The following is a 23433-nucleotide window of genomic DNA, read 5'->3' as shown; positions in this document are numbered from 1 at the left end:
ACTGGCAGCGAAACGCGCGTCCAAAATACGCACCTACAGTACCCCTCGCTTTATTATATACAGTAACAGTAACCCCTCGCTACATTATATACGGAAACATTAACCCCTCGCTACATTATATACGGAAACATCAACCCCTCGCTTTATTATATACAGTAACAGTAACCCCTCGCTTTATTATATACAGTAACAGTAACCCCTCGCTTTATTATATACAGTAACAGTAACCCCTCGCTACATTATATACGGAAACATTAACCCCTCGCTTTATTATATACATTAACAGTAACCCCTCGCTACATTATATACGGAAACATTAACCCCTCGCTTTATTATATACATTAACAGTAACCCCTCGCTACATTATATACGGAAACATTAACCCCTCGCTACATTATATACGGAAACATTAACCCCTCGCTACATTATATACGGAAACATTAACCCCTCGCTTTATTATATACATTAACAGTAACCCCTCGATACATTATATACGGAAACATTAACCCCTCGCTTTATTATATACAGTAACAGTAACCCCTCGCTACATTATATACGGAAACATTAACCCTCGCTACATTATATACGGAAACATTAACCCCTCGCTACATTATATACGGACACATTAACCCCTCGCTACATTATATACGGAAACATTAACCCCTCGCTACATTATATTCGGTAACATTAACCCCTCGCTACATTATATACGGAAACATTAACCCCTCGCTTTATTATATACAGTAACAGTAACCCCTCGCTACATTATATACGGTAACATTAACCCTCGCTACATTATATACGGAAACATTAACCCCTCGCTACATTATATATGGAAACATTAACCCCTCGCTATATTATATACGGAAACATTAACCCCTCGCTACATTATATACGGAAACATTAACCCCTCGCTACATTATATACGGTAACATTAACCCCTTGCTACATTATATACGGTAACATTAACCCCTCGCTACATTATATACGGTAACATTAACCCCTCGCTACATTATATACGTAACATTAACCCCTCGCTACATTATATACGGTAACATTAACCCCTCACTGCATCATATACGGTAACATTAACTTCAGTACATTTTATACGGTAATATTAACTCTTTGCTACGTTATATACAGTAATATTAACCCCTCGCTACACTATATACAGTAACATTAACCCCTCACTTCATTATATACAGTAACATTAACCCATCGCTACTTTATATACGGTAACATTAACCCCTCGCTACTTTATATACGGTAATAGTAACCCCCTCACTACATTATATACGGTAAAATTAACCCCTCTCTACATTATATACGGTAATATTAATCCCTCGCTACATTATATACGGTAACATTAACCCCTCGCTACATTATATACGGTAATATTAATCCCTCGCTACATTATAATCGGTAATATTAACCCCTCGCTGCATTATAATCGGTAACAGTAACCCCTCGCTACATTAAATACGGTAACATTAACCCCTCGCTACTTTATATACGGTAACATTAACCCCTCGCTACTTTATATACGGTAACATTAACCCCTCGCTACATTATAATCAGTAACATTAACCCCTCGCTACATTATATACGGTAACATTAACCCCTCGTTGCATTATAATCGGTAACATTAACCCCTCGCTGCATTATATACAGTAACATTAACCCTTCGCTACATTATATACAGTAACATTAACCCCTCGCTACATTATATACAGTAACATTAACTCTTCGCTACATTATATACAGTAACATTAACCCTTCGCTACATTATATACAGTAACATTAACCCCTCGCTACATTATATAAGGTAATATTAACCCCTCTCTACATTAAATACGGTAATATTAACCCCTCGCTACATTATATACGGTAACATTAACCCCTCGGTACATTATATAAGGTAATATTAACCCCTCGCTTCATTATATACGGTAACATTAACCCTTCACTACATTATATACGGTAAGATTAACCCCTCGCTACATTATATACGGTAACATTAACCCCTCGCTACATTATATACGGCAACATGAACCCCTCGATACATTATATACGGTAACATTAATCCCTCGCTACATTATATACGGTAACATTAATCCCTCGCTACATTATATATGGTAACATTAATCCCTCGATACATTATATACGGTTACATGAAACCCTCGTTGCATTATATACGGTAAAATTAACTCCTCGATACATTATATAAGTTAACAGTAACCCCTCGCTACATTATATACGATGACATTAACCCCTGCTACATTATATATGGTAACATTAACCCCTCGCTACATTATATATGGTAATAGTAACCCCTCGCTACACTATATACAGTAAGATTAACCCTTCGCTAAATTACATTATATTCTGTAAATTTAACCCCTCCGTACATTAAATTATATACGGTAACATTAACTCTTTGCTAAATTAAATTATATATGGTAAGATTAACCCCTCGCTACATTACAGTATATACGGTAAGATTAACCCCTCCTGTACACTACATTATATATGGTAAAATTAACCCGTCCCTACATTACATTATATACGTTAAGATTAACCCCTCGCTACATTACATAAATGAAGATGAACCCCTATGTACATTACATTATATACAGTAAGATTAACCCCTCCATAGATTACATTATATACGGTAAGATTAACCCTTAGCTAAATTACATATATATGGTAAAATTAACCCCTTTGTAAATGACATTTCATACAGTAAGATTAACCCCTCCCGTACATTACATTATAAATAGTTAGATTAACCCCTCGTCACATTACATTATATACGGTAAGTTTAACCCCTTGTTACATTACATCATATATGGTAAGATTAACCCCTCGTTACATTATATACGGTAAGATTAACCCCTCGCTACATTACATTATATACAGTAAGATTATCCTTTCTCGTCATTACTTTATATATGGGGTAAGATGAAGCCCTCTCCTACATTACATTATATACAGTAAGATTAACCCCTATGTACATTACATTATATACAGTAAAATAGTTACATAGTAGATGAGGTTGAAAAAAATCAGACATCCATCAAGTTCAACCTATGCTAAATTTAGACGACGGAAACTTTATAATGCTGTATATATCTGTACTTACAGTATATCGATCCAGAGGAAGGCAAACACAAAACCCCAGGGATACATTATCCAATGATTCTCATAAAGGGAGAAATACATTCCTTCCTGTAAAGAACCCTTTCCTTTGTTGCTGGGGAAATCTCCTTTCCTCCAACCTTAAGGGATGACCCTGTGTCCTTTGTACTGCCCGTGGGATGAATAGTACATTTGAAAGCTCTCTGTACTGTCCCCGTATATATTTGTATATAGTTATCATATCCCCACTTAGACGCCTCTTTTCTAATGTAAATAAATCTAATTTAGCTAGCCTCTCCTCATAAGTTAGACTGTCCATCCCATTTATTAATTTGGTGGCTCGTCTCTGCACTCTCTCTAGTTCCATAATTTCTTTTCTAAGGAGTGGTGCCCAAAATTGTACTCCATATTCAAGGTGTGGTCTTACTAATGCTTTGTAAAGGGGCATAATTATGTTTACTTCTCTTCCATCCATTGTCCGTTTGATGCAAGATAAGATCTTGTTTGGCTTTGCAGCTACTGCATGACTTTGGGCACTATTGCCAAGCCTGCTGTCTACAAGCACTCCTAAATCCTTCTCCATCAAGGATTCCCCCAATATATCTCCATTAAATTTGTAATTGGCCTTTTTATTCTTGCATCCCAAATGCATAACCTTACATTTATCTGTATTAAACCTCATCTGCCATTTACCTGCCCACGTTTCCAGTCTCTCCAAGTCCTTCTGAAGAGAAATTACATCCTGCTTTGATTCTATTACCTTACACAATTTAGTATCATCAGCAAAGATGGAGACTTTGCTCTTGATCCCAACCTCAAGGTCATTAATAAACAAATTAAAAAGCACGGGTCCCAGTACCGATCCCTGAGGTACTCCACTCACAACATTAGTCACACCTGAAAAAGTTCAATTTATGACAACCCTCTGTTGTCTGTCCTTCAACCAGTTTTCAATCCAGGTGCATATACTGTATTATTACTGAGTCCAATTTGCTTTATTTTGTACACCAACCTGTTGTGTGAAACCATATCAAAAGCTTTTGCAAAATCTAAGTATGAACCCTTCGCTACATTACATTATATATGGTAAGATTAACCCCTCCGTGCATTCAATTATAAATGGTAAGATTAACCCCTCGCTACATTACATTATATAAAGTAATATTAACCCCTCGTTACATTACATAAATATACGGTAACATTAACCCCTCCATACATGACATACGATAAGATTAACCCCTCGTTACATTACATAATATACAGTAACATTAACCCCTCCATACATTACATACGGTAAGATTAACCCCCTGTTACATTTCATAATATACGTTAATATTAACCCCTCCATACACTACATTATATATGGTTGAATTAACACCTCCAAACATTACATTATATATGGTATGATTACACCTTCTGTACATTATATAAGGTAAGATTAACCCTTCTGTACATTACATTATATACGGTAAAATTAACCCCTGGCTACATTACATTGTAAACGGTAAGATTAACCCCTACATACATTACATTATATGCGGTAAGATGAACCGCTCCGTATATTACATTATATATGGTAAGATTAACCCTTCACTACATTACATTATATACAGTAAGATTAACCCCTCTATACATTACATTATATATGGTAATAACATTAACCCCTGAGTACATTACATTATATACGGTAAGATTTTCAGGGTGTGATGGTTTTGCAGCGTATACTGTAGGATAGGGCTGACAGGTGTCCAGTATTGAACCGGACTGTCCTGTATTTGGATACTCTGTCTAGTAAATAATTAGAGTTAATACTAGGCGTGTATGTGTATACTGGTATTACCTCTCTGGGCGTGTATGGGTATACTGGTATTAACTCTCTGGGCGTGTATGTGTATACCGGTATTACCTCTCTGGGCGTGTATGTGTATACCGGTATTACCTCTCTGGGCGTGTATGTGTATACCGGTATTACCTCTCTGGGCGTGTATGTGTATACTGGTATTACCTCTCTGGGCGTGTATGTGTATACCGGTATTACCTCTCTGGGCATGTATGTGTATACCGATATTACCTCTCTGGGTGTGAATGTGTATACCTGTATTACCTCTCTGGGTGTGTATTTGTATACCTGCATTACCTCTCTGGGCGTTTATCTGTATACCAGTATTACCTCTCTGTGCGTATATGTGTATAACGGTATTACCTCTCTGGGCGTGTATGTGTATACCGGTATTACCTCTCTGGGCGTGAATGTGTATACCGGTATTACCTCTCTTGGCGTGTATGTGTATACCGATATTGCCTCTCTGGTCGTGTATGTGTATACCGGTATTACCTTTCTGGGCGTGTCTGTGTATACCGGTATTACCTCTCTGGGTGCGTATGTGTATACGGTATTACCTCTCTGGGCGTGTATGTGTATACCGGTATTACCTCTCTGGACATGTATGTGTATACCGGTATTACCTCTCTGGACATGTATGTGTATAGCGGTATTACCTCTCTGGGCGTGTATGTGTATAGCGGTGTTACCTCTCTGGGCGTGTATGTGTATACCAGTATTACCTCTCTGGGTGCGTATGTGTATACTGGTATTACCTCTCTGAACATAATGACCTGCCTGGCTTGGGTGGACGCGGGATTTCCCAGAGCAGGGAGAGAGCAGGGCTGTTATTGCTAGGGGGTTGGGCAGCTTCCTCCATCCTGATTGACTGCTGCTAGGTAATGCAACCAATCAGGAGGAGGTGTCAGAAGCCTGTGGGTGGGGCCAAAGAGAGGAGGAAACAGCATGGAGCAAAGAGAGGTGAGAGGGGTGTGTGTGTGTCTTGAGTGCATTGCACCTTTCACCATTGTGTCCAGTATTTTTGGAGAAGCAGCCTGACACCCCTAGTTTCAGCCACTGGGTATTTACATACATTACACCATGTGTATTCCTGCATTATTTTGCATAGTGTCTATAAATCATTCATAATAATATATTATGGACCCTCAGACTCAAAATACACCCCAACTTTAATACACAGCAAGTTAAACAAGTGTCCACTTCCCCTTGTTCAGGGAGGCTTCAGCCCCTTTTATTGGACTTCATTTGAACAGAGGTAAAATCTTCCCCAGCGAGGGGAAGGCAGATTCCCAGCATATTGAATATATTTTGTGACACGCTACAGATGTCATTTGAAATGTCTGCTTGTGGTTTTGGTCAACTGAGATTAATGTGGCACTGACCGTTAGCGAAGGTGATAAATACCTGCTCACACCTGTCCCGAGTCTGTGAATGCAAAGGAAGCAACGCGCGGGAGGCACAATATTCAATGCACCCTCTTCTAATAGCTGTCTAACTCCTCCTGCTAACATCTCCCAGATCAGAGCCTGACGCAGGCAGCATAATACAAACTACAGTTACACCCGTTGTATTGGTGCACTGGTTTTTATCCATGCGTCCTCCTGTTTACTGGAAGATAATCAGTGCTCGTTTCATTCTTTTGGAATCTTTTCGCTCGCCTATTTAGCGCTCATTCACTTTTCTCGTGTCACTAGGGTTTCTTTAAGAGGACGGTCCAGAATAACAAGCGTTACACCTGCACAGAGAACCAGAGCTGTAAGATAGACAAGACGCAGAGGAAAAGGTGTCCATACTGTCGCTTCCAGAAGTGTCTGACTGTGGGGATGAGGCTGGAAGGTAAGCAAATATCTGCAGGTTTTTTCCATTTTTGATGCTAAATAAGGCATGGATCTTTTCATTCAATATCATAAATGTGCCACCACTTATCCTCATTCCCCTATCACACGTCTCCACTACATCATCAACGATCAAACTTCACCATGACGTCATCCACGATCGAACTTCACCATGACGCCATCATCTACCAAACTTCACTATGACGCCATTAACGATTAAACTTCACCATGACATCAACAATCAAACTTCACCATGACGTCATCAGCTATCAAACTTCACCTTGACGTCATCAACGATTAATCTTCACCATGACATCATCAACTACCAAACTTCACCATGACGTCATCCACGATCAAACTTCACTATGATGTTATCCACGATCAAACTTCACTATGATGTTATCGACGATCAAACTTCATTATGATGTCATCCACGATCAAACTTCACCCCTGTGTCACAATGCAGCTGACTAACCTCTGAAACGTGTCTTTGGTAAATATGGTGCAGTTTTTTGTTGTTCAGTTGTGCCGACACCAGCAATATAATAAAACTCTGACTGCACGGTTAAAAAAGCAGAAATTCTCAATGTCTAAATGCACAAATATAGAGAGAATCTGCATTGTCCTGAAATATATTCAGGCCCTATTCATTATGCTAGGAAGCCATGTTCCCAGAGTTAGGGAAGAGCTCAGCTCCTAGCAAATTAATAACACCAAACTAAATTCACATGGAAAGGCCTGTGCCTGCAATCCAGCATTGTTTGCCTTTGCAATTCATTCCTGCTGCGTATGATTTTAGTTCTCCGAAAGCTTTTACTTACAGACCTCTGGGTGACCTTGAAAATTCAAGTGAAGCCAAACCGGGGCCTTTAACTATTATACGTTCTGTGAAAAGCCATACAAACGTCCGTACTAATTCACAGTATTAAGGGCAAAGAGTAAGCATACACTAAATATACGAAAAGTTCGGAAAGTCCCTGCAACATGAAATACGACTGCACGACAGCAGAGTATTAAAGCTTCAGAACATGCAGCATATTGAATGACTGAGAAACTGATTGAGCCACCTGTGCTGAAGCAGGGATATCCTTAAATGCTGACCGGTTGGTGGCCCTTGAGGACTGGAGTTGGTCACCTCTGGTCTACATGGATTCTTTGGGAAAAAATGACAAGGTTTGATCCTGAGAGTGGACAAGAATTCCGTAATAACTGGATTATCAGCCTTTTTGCTGCCGGAATGCAGAGCATTGTAAATAGCAAACTCATTTACATCTGATATTTTGCTGGGAAGAGTTTTCAGGTCATGCAACACATCTCAAAGCAGCAATCCACGCTGGTCGCCATTTTTATTTTGCTCTTTTCTTGCTCTTTCCAACCCGTTTTTATTTTTAAAATCTGATGCTTTGACCAGGAGATATAAAGGTTTGAAATATTACGTGTCCGGGTGATTAAAATGGAGTCCAGTGCAGTCTAAGGCTGCGCTTATAGTGCCGGCGACATGACGTCGCGGCAAAACAAATGCATTGTCGCCGTCGCGTGCGCTTATAGAGCACGTGACGGCGACAAAGCATCGGAGCGACAGTGCGACCAAAAATCTGGTAGTCGCTGATATTTGATTTTTTCGCCGACGGTCTCCCTTTGCGGCCAATCAGGAGCTTCTCCGTCCCTCTGCCCTCCCCTTTTATGACGTCACCCAGCGACGTCACCAAAACTTCCAAATACAACTCGTCGTGACGGGTGATGTCATCTGTCGCGTCGCCGGCTGCATAAACGCAGCCTAAAGGTTACCATGGCGATGCTCAATGAACAAGAAACTAACATTATATGAGTTATATTCATATAGGATTCTGTGAGGGGGGGGTGGGGGGAGGAGGGGTGATTGCTGCCTTAAGTTATGAAACAAATTTGCAAGTGACAGGGATGTCAGATGGGTGAGTGCTTTTCTGTTCTGACAACTCGAATGTTATTGTGTGACTGCAGCTTCCCATCATTCCCTCTGAGGTCTCTCCCCTTCCTGTGCGGCTAGTCCAGGTTCTCCCATCCTCCTGCACATCACATCCCCCCGGGGACCTTAAAAACACAGAGCCGGCCCTTCTCCCCAGCCTTGCAGAGAAGCACCTGCCTTCCCACCATGACACATTCTTGAGGCTACATTTAGGATTTGTATCCAAACCAGCTGTTTCTTTCTCCCAGTCAAGGGGTTAATCTGCTCTACTGGCCGCAGTTTTGTCCGAAATTCCTCTTAACCCCGTCGCTACCCCTGCAACACATTACAGAATCAGGGTTTGAAACATTTAACCTCAAATATCTCGCATGTACATTTCTCAGATTAAGTATCCAGGGAGCTTACAACGAAAAACCCTTCTAAGAATCTTACACCAAATGGAAAACCTGGTGTGTATCACACCTGCACACACACTTATTTGTATGGCGGTAACATATTCCGCAGCGCAGTACAATGTGGGAGGGCAATAACATTGTATAACAAAGAGTACATATAAGTTAAAACAGACTGAGACAGTAGGAAGGAGGTCCCTGCCAAAAGGAGCTTACACTCTAGAAGGGGGGGAGTGGAGACACAGGGTGTGAGAGTTTCTTGTTGAGGGTTTGCCTAATAACATCACAGCTCTGGGATGAAAGGAACAGAAGTCGGGAGAGTGTTGGATAAGTCTCCCTGAGAAAGTGCATCTTTAAGGAACTTTTCCATGTATATAAGGTAGGGGAGAGACTGTGCGTGGGACAGAAAGCCAGAGTTGGGGAGCCGCATGGGAAAGGCCTGGAGGTGGGAGTGAGAGGAAGTAATAAGGGAGATGGAGAGATGTAGCGTAAGAGCAGAACGCAGACCGCGTGTGGGAAACGACTTGGGAATCGGGATAGACACATTAAAAACTCCCCTATGGGAATTCTTTGTAAGTGGAACATTCTGACAGTTGAGTGGGGCGGCAGCTTAGCCAATAAGAGCGCTCCATGGAGATTATTTATTAGAGTGTTATTGTGACAATTGCTCACCAGTGCATGGAAACTCCCATTGACATGAGTTGCAGTAGCACCCAATCGGTACTATCACACTTTAATAAATCAGGCACCGCTTATTCCCTGATTGGTCTGTGAGTTTTAGTGAAAGGTATGCTGTGATTGGTCAGACCTGTAACACTTCCCTGTGTTGTTGTCTTGCCCAGCTGTGCGAGCTGACCGCATGCGAGGAGGGCGCAACAAGTTCGGGCCCATGTACAAGCGGGATCGCGCCTTGAAGCAGCAGAAGAAAGCCCTGATCCGCGCCAACGGCATCAAACTGGAGACCGTCCCGCAGGTTGTGTCCCAGGCTCAGAGCGACTATGCCATCTCCACCAACATCCACACCGTCCATCCCGTGGCCAAGAACCTGCCTCCTAACTCTGCCCCAATGAACCCTGCCGAGTATGACCGAGGGCCGTACGGGGCCCCCTCGCTGGGAATGACTATGCCCAACCACGGGCCGCACTCCGGTTACCACTACTCCTCGTTACAGAGTCGCACCATCAAATCTGAATACCCCGAACACTACACAAGCACGCACGATCCGGCCACGGTGGTCGGCTATGTGTACCCCGAGGTTTACGCCAGCAGCTCCCCACCAGACATCCCCGAGGTGATTCTCAAGCTGCTGCAGCTGGAACCCGACGATCCGCAGGTGAAGGCACGGATAGTATCTTGTCTGCAGCAGGAGCAGTGCAAGAGCCGGCAGGAGAAGCTCACCATGTTTGGCCTCATGTGTAAGATGGCCGATCAGACTCTCTTCTCCATAGTAGAGTGGGCGAGGAGCTGCATTTACTTCAAGGAATTGGAGGTAAGTCCCCTGCTTTTTATCAGCTTTTCAGCCTGAGTTAGATATGGATCAGGCAGATATTTGCACCTTGGCGTGCTGAGCATTGTGTGACGGTGCTAAATATGAGATTGTTGCTACTTGGGTTTGCTGTATTTGACCACAATCTCTAACACAGAGGTGTAACTCCTCCCCTAACTGCTCCCTATAACTCCTCCCCTAACTGCTCCCTATAACCCCTCCCCTAACTGCTCCCTATAACCCCTCCCCTAACTGCTCCCTATAACTCCTCCCCTAACTGCTCCCTATAACTCCTCCCGTAACTGCTCCGTATAACTTCTCCCCTAACTGCTCCCTATAACCCCTCCCCTAACTGCTCCCATTTAACTCCTCCCCTAACTGCTCCTTATAACCCCCTCCCCTATCTGCTCCCTATAACCCCTCCCCTAACTGCTCCCTATAACTCCTCCCCTAACTGCTCCCTATAACTCCTCCCGTAACTGCTCCGTATAACTTCTCCCCTAACTGCTCCCTATAACCCCTCCCCTAACTGCTCCCATTTAACTCCTCCCCTAACTGCTCCCTATAACCCCTCCCCTAACTGCTCCCTATAACTCCTCCCCTAACTGCTCCCTATAACTCCTCCCCTAACTGCTCCCTATAACTCCTCCCCTAACTGCTCCCTATAACTCCTCCCCTAGCTGCTCCCTATAACTCCTCCCCTAGCTGCTCCCTATAACTCTTCCTTTAACTGCTCCCTATAACTCCTCCCCTAACTGCTCCCTAGAACTCCTCCCCTAACTGTTCCCTATAACTCCTCCCCTAACTGCTCCCTATAACTCCTCCCCTAACGGCTCCCTATAACTCCTTCCCTAACTGCTCCCTATAACTCCTCCCCTAACTATTCCCTATAACTCCTCCCCTAACGGCTCCCTATAACTCCTCCCCTAACTGCTCCCTATAACTCCTCCCTTAACTGCTCCCTATAACTCCTCCCCTAACGGCTCCCTATAACTCCTCCCCTAACTGCTCCCTATAACTCTTCCTTTAACTGCTCCCTATAAGCCTGCGACCATAGTAAGTGCGACGCCGCACACAAAAGTCTGTCTTTGCAATGCGCACAGCCATAGAGCGTGCGTGTGCGCATGTGCACGAGTGCGACCAATTTTTCAAGCGTCAAAATCTTTTGATTTTGCCTCATGATGGCCGGGTCACATGCACGATTCAGCCAATGAGGGCGGACCACTCACGTGATGTCACAGCCCCGCCCCCAACATTGCATTGGAGCTGCTCTTGTTTGCGTCTCCTCCTGCAGATCCCACAGGCCACGGATTGCCTGTGCTGCAGCCCAATGTACAAGCCCTAACTCCTCCCCTAACTGTTCCCATAACTCCTCCCCTAACTGTTCCCATAACTCCTCCCCTAACTGCTCCCTATAACTCCTCCCCTAACTGTTCTTATAACTCCTCCCCTAACTGCTCCCTATAACTGCTCCCTATAACTCCTCCCCTAACTGCTCCCTATAACTCCTCGCCTAACTGTTCTTATAACTCCTCCCCTAACTGCTCCCTATAACTGCTCCCTATAACTCCTCGCCTAACTGCTCCCTATAACTCCTCGCCTAACTGTTCTTATAACTCCTCCCCTAACTGCTCCCTATAACGCCTCCCTTAACTGTTCTTATAAGTCCTCCCTAACTGCTCCATATAACGCCTCCCTAACTGCTCCCTATAACGCCTCCCTTAACTGTTCTTATAACTCCTCCCTAACTGCTCCCTATAACTCCTCGCCTAACTGTTCTTATAACTCCTCCCCTAACTGCTCCCTAAAACTCCTCCCCTAACTGCTCCCTATAACTCCTCCCCTAACCACTCCCCATAACTCCTCCACTAACTGCTCCTATAACTCCTCCCGTTACCGCTCCCTATAACTCATCCCCGAACTGTTCTTATAACTCCTCCCTAACTGCTCCCTATAACTCCTCCCCTAGCTGCTCCCTATAACTCCTCCCCTAACCACTCCCTATAACTTCTCCCCTAACTGCTCCTATAACTGCTCCTTTTATACCTCCTCCACCAAACTATTTATGTACGCCCCTCATTGCTGCTGGGGGAGATAGGCCAACGCAAAAGCGCTTCAATCGTTTGCTAACCTTCATACATTACTTTTAAATGATACTTCTATAGTACCACAATATTCATGCTATAGTACTGGTGGAGACTTGTAGTATTTTATCTAACTCCAATCTAGCAGCGTGGCGTGTTCCTCCGATGTGTAAGGGAGCAGGTATACAATATATAACTGTACATAGCTTTACTACCCACATCATTCCATTGTCACACCTCTGCCGCTAGCGACTGCAGCACATCACAAAGCAATATGCGGACGTTTGGGAACCAGGAAAAATGAGCTGCTGTGGTTTCTCAAACATGTTCGCGCCACTCTTCATGTTACACAGCCATGTATACTGTATGCTACCATTTTCATAAAAGCCTGGTGAAAGTACTGAATTTGTTCTCATTCCAGTGACGTGAACCCCAACCCTCTCTAATAACGCGTTCCGGGATCACATGCAGTGTATATAACCCCCTACCCTCTCTAACAGCGCGTCTCAGATCAGATGCATTGTAAGGAACCCCAACCCTCTCTAACAGCGCGTCTCAGATCAGATGCATTGTAAGGAACCCCAACCTTCTCTAATAGCGCGTCTCAGATCAGATGCATTGTAAGGAACCCCAACTCTCTCTAATAGCGCGTCTGAGATCAGATACATTGTAAGGAACCCCAACTCTCTCTAATAGCGCGTCTCAGATCAGATGCATTGTAAGGAACCCCAACCCTCTCTAATAGCGCGTCTCAGATCAGATGCATTGTAAGGAACCCCAACTCTCTCTAATAGCGCGTCTGAGATCAGATACATTGTAAGGAACCCCAACTCTCTCTAATAGCGCGTCTGAGATCAGATGCATTGTAAAGTCTTCTGTATTTGGTACAATTTTCCAATTACCTGAAAATTGCACAGATCCCTTTAGGGACGCCTTGTGGAACCCAACGATTAAAGGAACCGTGGTTGAAAACCACTGGCCTAACCCCAAGTGCTCTAGTTGTGGATTTAGATTGAACCAATCTTGAAGCGAGATCGGAAATTCAGCATATTGATATTGGCCTACGCAGTGTTTTGCCTTCTTTGTGTCTTCTCCCCGCGTTTGGCTCTATACAGAACATAATGAGTTTTTCTCTCAGTACAATACACGGTGTTCGCTACACTCTGTTCCCAGAACACGCTTCTAAATCATGCAGAACCCCTGTTCGGCTTTTGCATGAGGATTCCATGTTCCTGGAACACATCACACTGACAGCACGAGAGACTGTATGTACCGTATTTAACCCTCGGATGCCAGCAGGGCTGGCTATGGATTGCACAAAAATGGATTGTAGCGCCCCCTGGCAGCCGACGTGTTCTGCTTTAGGGACCGTCCCTCCTAGGACCTACAATAACCAAGGACAGGGGCATATTTAGGAGGGTAAACGGAGCTTTGACATGTTAAGACCACATTTTTCCATACGTGTAACGTTTCCACGGTAAGCAAAAGCGTTGGCTATTTTTTTACAATCTTTATCTAATGTTTTTGCGGCAACGAGATGGTCAAATGCAAATTAGTTAGGACAACACCATTAGTCACGCAGATAACCCCAAGTATTGGGAAACGGATTCATTTTCACAGGACACATATACGTCAAATTGGAACTTTAAGTCCCCGCAAAAAAGGCCATGGAGTTATATATATATATATAGAGAGAGAGAGAGAAAGCAGTCATCCCTAGCAATATATATAATGGAAATATTACTGTATGCTCATTTGCATGTCTTAGACATCTTAATGGAAGTGAACTGGGGCGCACAATGCTTGAAACTGAACAGAAGAATAAGGTCAAAAATAAATATACATATACCACACTTCAAATGCTCAGTGTCTGCTGCTCAACCCCTGGAAAAGGATCTTCCCACGATCCCCAAGAAAACATAGGTAGAAAGAGAGACAGAGGGGCGCAGACAAGGGTCAGAGTTAGTGTCAGACCAGTAGTTGAAAACACATACAATAGTGAACCAATGGTTAAGAGCACAGGGGTGATCAGAGTATAACACAATGTGTACTCACACGGGCCTGTGTGGTACTGAGTAGTACTATAGGTATCTTTATTTTCTTTCTTCTTGCTAGTCAGTCATGCTCCTTCTCCCTCTGTGCGTCATGGATGGGCCACTCAGGGCGCATGTAGTGGAAGACAGCGCCACACGGATGAATAAAAATACGTTTATTTGGCAAGGAAAGGGAGACAACAATTCACTCACATGTAAAAAACTGCTCAGGGACGCCGACGTCAACCTCCCGCTCTCCGGTGCAGTGTGCTCCTGTTCGCCGCATCCGGTCTGCAGGACTGATCACCGTCAGTGCAGGCGCCAGCTACGGTGTCCTCGAGCAGACACACAGCTTCTGGTCCAGGTCTCTGCACACACAACGCGTTTCGAATAATTGAATCCTTCGTCAGGCGTGTGCAGAGTACCTGGGAGGCCTTATCTTTATAGGGCTGGCATGATTGATTGCCATTAACCCCTCAAATGCTGGATCTTACTTCCTGATCTCAAAGAGTGCCTTTGAGCTATGATTGCAGCTACAGATTGCTGCATAGGATATATACAGCCTTTAAACATATAAAAACAGTCTGAAAACAGTTTAAATAAGACCCAGTGTATTAAAAATAGATCCAAGCAACCACAATCCATGCCGTGTTTTAAATAGATACCATTGGTTTTCTATTGTATGTGTTTTCAACTACTGGTCTGATATTAACTCTGACCCTTGTCTGCACCCCTCTTTCTCTCTTTCTGCCTTAGACATCTTAACCCTGGCTGTGCTCAAAGCTGTGACCATGCAGCAAGCTTAAGCCTATAGGGAACCATGTTAAAAATGGTTTTGAAGCAAAAGGTGACACTGTGTGCTTATTTGCATGTCATTTCCCAGAATCCCTTGCTGCAGTGGAAGTGCTGTGTGCTGGGTGATAATGGTGAAAGGCGGGGTTGCACACCTGTCTAAGACATGCAAATGAGCATACAGTAATATTTCCATTTGCTATATGCTTTGCTATGGAGGGTTTTTGTCACTTTTTTTTACCCACCATAACTTAACTAAGTATATATATATATATATATATATATATATATATATATATATATATATATTTATATTTATATATATACATATAAATATATATATATATCTACATATATATCTATATATATATATAGAGGTATCAGTACCGTGTTAGCCGAGCTTCAATAATCAAAAAATAAATAGATGATACCGTTCTGTGGCTAACGAAATGCTTTTATTTGTGCGAGCTTTCGAGATACACTGATCTCTTCTTCCGGCGATGTTACAATGAATGAAGCAAGGATAACTTAAAAACAGTGTCTCTTGGAATGTTATCTGTGCTTGTCCTTCCCCCCCGGTGTGGATGTGTTTTATGGCTAGAGGTGTCAAAGGGTAACTGAAAGCAAGTGAAGAAAGAGTGTGTATGTGTATCAGTGTGAATAAAAATGAATGGAGAGCCCACAGTATAAACAGTGCTCTACACAAGGTGTGTGTGGAGTGAGAGGGATATAAATGGTGTGGGTGGGTGTGGAAATGTGAGAGTTTGTAGCACAACTAAAAGTGTGTGTGGATACTATGTGGTCCCTATTGGTGTATATGGATGGAAAAATAAGGAGTTTTTCCATCCATATACACCAATAGGGACCACATAGTATCCACACACACTTTTAGTTGTGCTACAAACTCTCACATTTCCACACCCACCCACACCATTTATATCCCTCTCACTCTACACACACCTTGTGTAGAGCACTGTTTATACTGTGGGCTCTCCATTCATTTTTATTCACACTGATACACATACACACTCTTTCTTCACTTGCTTTCAGTTACCCTTTGACACCTCTAGCCATAAAACACATCCACACCGGGGGAAGGACAAGCACAGATAACATTCCAAGAGACACTGTTTTTAAGTTATCCTTGCTTCATTCATTGTAACATCGCCGGAAGAAGAGATCAGTGTATCTCGAAAGCTCGCACAAATAAAAGCATTTCGTTAGCCACAGAACGGTATCATCTATTTATTTTTTGATTATATATATATATATATATATATATATATATATATATATATATATATATATATATATATATATATATACATATATATATTATATATATATATACATATATATATTATATATATTATACTATATATATATATTATATATATATATTATATATATATATTTTATATATATATATATTTTTTTTTTTCTCACATGGAACTCAAAGCGCTTCACAGTTGCAACAAGGGAAAATGGGACAGTGCTGTAGCTATTAAATACTGGACAGGTTGTGGGTCATTAATTAAATGCCCGGGTAAACAGGTAGATCCTGAGCTTGTTATAGATTCCCAGGGGCCTCTCAGACTGTACGAGGCAGACTGTTCCAGAGAGTGGGAGCAGCGCGGCTAAAAGCTCGGGCGCCAAAGGGAGTCACAGAGATTCTGGGAATTGTTAGGAGTCGTACATCTGTACCTAGAAGCAAGCGGATATGAGTGTAGGGAACTAGAAGCTCTCTCAGACAGCCGGGACCCTGGTCCTGTAGGGCTTTGTATGTCAGCAAGCCAGTCTTTAAATAAATTCACCATATTACAGGCAGCCAGTGCAGAGTACAGGTGTCGTGGCAATTTCATGCCCCTTACCTTATTGAGACCGCTTGGGGTAAATCCTATATCCGGCGAAGCCGCAGCTTGGACATCCTGAGCCTCAAACGGACCAAACCGCAGCTTCGGTAGATGTAGAATAAGACCTTTAGTTGTTTGCAGAACTAGAAACGATGAACAGAGTAATGTTTCAGCGGCCTCCAGTGTTTAGGAATCCATTAGTATTTATAATATGGAGCTTATATTACTTTCCCAAACGACACAGTTTTCTCTGTGTTGGGGTTTTGTTTCACTTTGAATTTTCTTTCAAATGAAAAAAAAATTGCATTTAGGATCTTATTCTATATCTACCAAAGTGACCGATCGGGCTGTTTTTGCCCGAAAATCCTTGTTGATATCAATAGGAAACTTTGCCGGAAAACAGAATGGCCACTTCCTTGGGGTATATATAAGCGCCTTAGTAGGCCACGTATTAGGGCAATTATGGGGTAAACATGACACACATAGCATCATTTTCATCATGTGCCTCCCTTCATCAATGTATCAAGCTCTTCCCTGTTGTATCAAGCACCTTGCTCCTCTCGTGTCCTGTGGACGCCATCTTGTCATGTTGGGAGTGTACAATAGAAGGTTTAGCTCATGACACAACTCTCTGAGTCACGTTTTCTCCCTTTAATCAGAGTTAAAATATCTGCCACGTTTAAGGTGGCGTTAACTTTTTGCTTGGTAACAACTTGACAGCCTGTTACCAGTCCCGCAGGCTGTTGAGTGGGGCTGAGGGGGTTTGTTAGGAACACAGAGAGAGGGTCCAGACAGCCGACCCCAGAAGTCGGGGTCCCTGCTGACGCCCTTGACCATCTGCACCAGTCTTTTTCTAGATTTGACACAACTGTGCACCGAAAATCTTGACACACAGAGCGTAGTTTTTGTCTCCTCAACGTATCCGGATATTGGAACGTCTAGTTGGTGCAGAACTGCTGTACAAGCTGACACAGATTTTTCAAACGGAAGAAAAATACCGGCTTGTATTGTACCACTAAAACTTCGTTTCTATAACAAGAGTCACCTTATTGCGATGCGGAGGCCAGCTAGTGTAGGCAGAGACAGATATGAGGGCAGGGCAGTCATGGCGCAATTGAGGTGACAAAACAATTGAGTTGGTTTGCTTTGGGGTAATGATTTAAGGTGTATTATCACTGCCAAGGGCCAGGTGTCAAAGCAATAACTGGTCTTCCGAGCCCTGGTGTCAGCCAAGAGATATAATTGAAAGATGGGACATTGAGAAATTGTAGATGAGACGATTCTATCTACTGCCGTTTGAAAGAGAATCGATAGCAGTCATGTGCGGACACATTAAGGAAGGACAGCAGGGAATAAGCCAGCAGAAGGCTTTCGGTTTATAGTTGATTTTCCTTTCTGGAAGCTGTGGCCAGATTTACAGTGCCACCATTTACAGGCCGAAACCTCCATGTCTTATCTAGTTAATCCAGGCCACCTTTTCCACCCCAATGGCTCACCCTGCGAATGGAACACAGAGACCCACTACTTGGCTACAGCCCTTCCATACGGGGAGCTCACCACCTCCTTCTCCAGCACTCTTCTCATGTACAGCTCAATGTAGCCATTGGGAAGACCAAACCAATTACTGCTAATTAGTCAATGCAGCTGGATCCATCCATTTATCTACACACAAACAGAAAGAGAAATATATGTGTATGTATATATGCGTTGTGACAGAGTCACTGACTCAGTAGGCTGGAATAGTGAATGGAGAGACGCTGCAGCCAGTACATAGAGCGTTAATCTCCTCAGAGAAAGAAGCACAGCTGAAGACTGATTAAACAGGGGCTGAACTCATCAGTGAAACAAGTGCTTTAAAAAGCAGGAAGTTGCTCACACAAGGTGAGCTTGTTTTTCCACGTGAGGGTGGAGAGACCTCTCCCGGCTAGGAAGCCGTAGCTGCTGCTCTGGTCCCCCAGTCCTGCAAGGAGCTTTGCTGCTGGGACCAGCTGGGACCCCAACCCAGGATAAAGATAAAGATTGCTGCGAGGCTGGACACAGCCTGCTCCCCGGAACCGTGTTCCTGTTTGCTGTTGGAGCTGCATCACAGATAAGACTTTATTATTACACTTATTGGTTATACTTTGTGTAGCATATGTTTTAGGCATAACCAGGTTAGCTGGCTGCCCTGTTAGTAAGGGCTCAAGAAGTGAGTTAGTTTCCCTAACGGGAATAGGCTTTAATTTCTAGAAAGTAGTTTTTAAAGGGACAGTGCCCCCGTACTTTATTTTGGTTGTGGCTAATAAACCACTATAGTTGAACGTTTTCAATCGTGTCTAGTGTCTTACTGACCCCGCCGCGAGGCCATCCTGCCATCCTGCCAGTTAGTGGGAAAAAAAAACCGTGTTATTTTGCTGAAGCATTGAATTTACAGCTAGCAAGTGCTGAGTGTAAATTTTGCCCCGTCGGGTATGAAAGGATTGCTGTGTAAAGCTAATGCCTTTTGCTGAAGCGAGTGAATTTGCAGCTAGCAAGTGCTGTATGTAAAATTTGCCCTGTCTGGTATAAAAGAAAGTGAAAATGGATTTTGGCAAAGATGTTGCCCTAAGAAGAACCCAGAAGGTTCAAAGATTGTAAAGCACGTACAACTTACGTGTGTAGTGCAAAGTCTGCCTCGTCGGGTGTGGGAAAAAAAAACGGGGTTTTAAAATGGCCGCCGTCAAGTGTCAGTTTTGCAATGTACATAACCATACAAAACAGTGTCCCTTCAGGCCATATGATGATTATGATGACGACGCATATGTGGCCCCGAGAAGAGAGACGTACCCGCAGATGGAAGCTGCAAAAGTGACCAGTGTGTGTGTGCCCAGTACCACTGATGTCTCTGGAACTAATAAAACAAGGAGAAAAAAGAAAAATATTTTTCAAGTCACTGAGGAAGTGACCGAACCACTCGAGCCTGCGATATCAGGACAACAGGCGTCAGCAAGCCACCGAGATGTGCTGCAGACCAGAGTGATGGGCAGAATTGTCACGGGAATGGTGGCAAAAGAAAAGGAGGAGCAAAGGGAAGCTGAATCCTTGATCCAGGACAAGGAGGCCTTAATTTCTGCACTCCAAACTGCCCACTGTGATTATGATGTCTTGCAGGAGCAATTGAATAGGGAGCGAGAAGCGAACGCCGAGGTACAGAGGTGTATACTCCCAGCTATACTTGAGTATGAGGCATTAAAGAAAACAGAGCGTCTCTTACGGAGTGAGTTGGAGGAGCTGACGACAAGTTTGGATAAGGCCAACACCGCAATTGCTAACATGGAATCAGAGAGAACATGTCCTGACTGGAGACTGTGCTATCAGATGTCCCAGAGAGATGTGCAAAACTTCATCAAAGACTCTCACCAAGAAGCTTGTGCACTGAAAACAGAGCTGGAGCTCTCACGCCAGGAGGGCCACTGTCTAACTACAGAGCTGGGTACTTTGAAGAAAGCCAATGAGACGGTCCTAAGGGACATAGAGACTGTGAAAATGGAGACTATAAACCTGAAGGAAGAGGTTTTAAACCTGACTGGTCAGGTCAGTGATGGGACTGAGAAGCTTCACCAAGCACAGAAAGTGAAGACGCAATTGGCGCAAGAAAAATTAGAAGTACAGGCTGCACTGCAGAATGCAGAGAAAATGCTGGAAAAAGAATGCCTCGCCCTGGAGCAGCTGAAGGTCACGATGAGCGCCACAAGAGCATCGCTGGAGGCGGAGCTTAGAAGCCAGGTGACTCTGTGTGAGAGGGAACATGAGAAGGTCCAAAGACTGAAGCAAGAGCTGGAGAAGCAGAGGGACAGCGAGATCCCAATGAGTCAGTATACCAAGGAGAAAGACGCCTGGAAAACAGGAGCAGCAGTGAACCTAGCGACAAAAACTGCAGAGCTCCAAAAGATGATGGAGGCGCTGATGCAAACCCAGAGCAAGCACCGGGAAGAGTTGCAGATGCAGATGGCTGAGCGCGAGATACAGCGCGCCAAGAGGGAGGAGGTGTCCGTACGTCCGGTGGCCTGCCTGACATTGCACCATGAAACAGAGATGGCCGATATCAACAAGCAGCTGGTCCAGATGGCCAATGAGGGGGCCCGGCGACAGCGGGAGCTGAACAAGGTCCAGGAAGAGCACCAGCAGCTGCATGTCCAGAATAAAGAAACAGAGACAGATTTAAGCCTTGCTCTGAGTCTGCTAGGAGACGTAGAATCGCGACTCAATAAAGAAGCTGAACTAGCAGCTGCACTGTGTGAAAGAAGAAAGGCAGAAGGACAGCTTCAAGACCTGAGGAAGGACATGGAGTCTGAGCGTGCTGGCCGCAAGATGGCGGAGAAACAAAAGTGTGACCTAGGCAAGGAGCTTGAGGCTCGGAAGACTAAGCGAGACGCTACGTTGGACTCTACTGCTGCCCAGCAGGAGGTTTCTCAGATGAAGCTGGGGGAAAAGCTTACAACCCCAAGACAGACATTTGGGTCACTGAAGCAGTCCAAGGAAAAGGTGGCGGTAGAGATAAAGCAAGGGAGACGCACCAGGAAGCATGACCGTGATACCATTGCAGTACTACAGTCTAATTTCCACAAGGCACGGAAGGCGAAGGCCAAGTGGCGATGCAGTAGCACAGTAAGAATCCAATCATACTACAGTGGCCGTGATCGTAAGAGGCGAAAGACCGCACAGATTGTCCAGCGACTCTCTCAACAGAGCAAGTTAAAGAGTCAAGACAGAAAGGCCCAAGCCTATGAGTCTGCTGACGGTAAAAGAGAGGTGCCATGGGGTGCACTTCGGGTTAATAACAATCCCGACCCAGTTGAAGTACTAAGGAAAAATATTGTGGAACCCAACACTGAAGGTACGCTGAGGGAGAAAGGTCCAAAAGCCATCACCGCTAAAACAGAGTTGCTGTCATCACAAGAGAAGGCCAAACAGTCACTGGCGAGTGTATGCAATGAGCTGACCGAGGTCAAGGCTCTTCTACAGGGTGAAGGAGACTCTGAACACAAGGAGATAGTGAGGTACCAGTCCTCAGGCCCAGATGGCCTGGTAATTACCCCAAAAAGAAAATGCCTAAATTGGAAGGCAAGAAAAAAAAAGGGGGGAGGGAAGGGCCGACGTCAGACATTTTCGACATAAATGCTGGTGCACGGGAATGGTGCACGGGCCGCTCCACAGGACAATGTTTCGCTGGGGAGAGGGATATGTGACAGAGTCACTGACTCAGTAGGCTGGAATAGTGAATGGAGAGACGCTGCAGCCAGTTCACAGAGTGTTAATCTCCTCAGAGAAAGAAGCACAGCTGAAGACTGATTAAACAGGGGCTGAACTCATCAGTGAAACAAGTGCTTTAAAAAGCAGGAAGTTGCTCACAGAAGGTGAGCTTGTTTTTCCACGTGAGGGTGGAGAGACCTCTCCCGGCTAGGAAGCCGTAGCTGCTGCTGCTGCTCTGGTCCCCCAGTCCTGCGAGGAGATTTGCTGCTGGGACCAGCTCGGACCCCAACCCAGGATAAAGATAAACATTGCTGCGAGGCTGGACACAGCCTGCTCCCCGGAACCGTGTTCCTGTTTGCTGTTGGAGCTGCATCACAGATAAGACTTTATTATTACACTTATTGGTTATACTTTGTGTAGCATATGTTTTGGGCATAACCAGGTTAGCTGGCTGCAGTGTTAGTAAGGGCTCAAGAAGTGAGTTAGTTTCCCTAACGGGAATAGGCTTTAATTTCTAGAAAGTAGTTTTTAAAGGGACAGTGCCCCCGTACTTTATTTTGGTTGTGGCTAATAAACCACTATAGTTGAACGTTTTCCATCGTGTCTAGGGTCTTACTGACCCCGCCGCGAGGCCGTCCTGCCACAGTGTGTGTATATATATATATATATATATATATATAAGAGAAAGCGCACGGCCCATAGCGTGATATTGTTTCACTTTAATATATAAAAAAAATATGGGGGAAACAGGCTCACTCACAAAATGAGTAAAATATCAGGCATGCAGTGATATACATCACACTGTATATAGCGGAATTCCC

The 23433-nt window shown here is 43.9% G+C and overlaps 1 protein-coding gene across 3 annotated transcripts in view; it reads left to right on the top strand.

Annotated features, from left to right (window-relative positions):
* Positions 1-23433, top strand: part of NR5A1 (nuclear receptor subfamily 5 group A member 1) — a 148368-nt gene that overhangs the window by 18852 nt on the left and 106083 nt on the right. For all 3 annotated transcript variants that reach the window (XM_075579381.1, XM_075579380.1, XM_075579379.1), the window contains 2 exons: positions 6676-6817; positions 9996-10642. In XM_075579381.1, coding sequence (XP_075435496.1) covers positions 6676-6817; positions 9996-10642 — 789 coding nt within the window. The remainder of the gene's footprint in view (positions 1-6675; positions 6818-9995; positions 10643-23433) is intronic.

This window comes from Ascaphus truei, chromosome 21, assembly GCF_040206685.1.
Source record: "Ascaphus truei isolate aAscTru1 chromosome 21, aAscTru1.hap1, whole genome shotgun sequence".
Classification (NCBI taxonomy): domain Eukaryota; kingdom Metazoa; phylum Chordata; class Amphibia; order Anura; family Ascaphidae; genus Ascaphus; species Ascaphus truei.
This window is presented reverse-complemented; position numbering and strand designations above follow the sequence as displayed.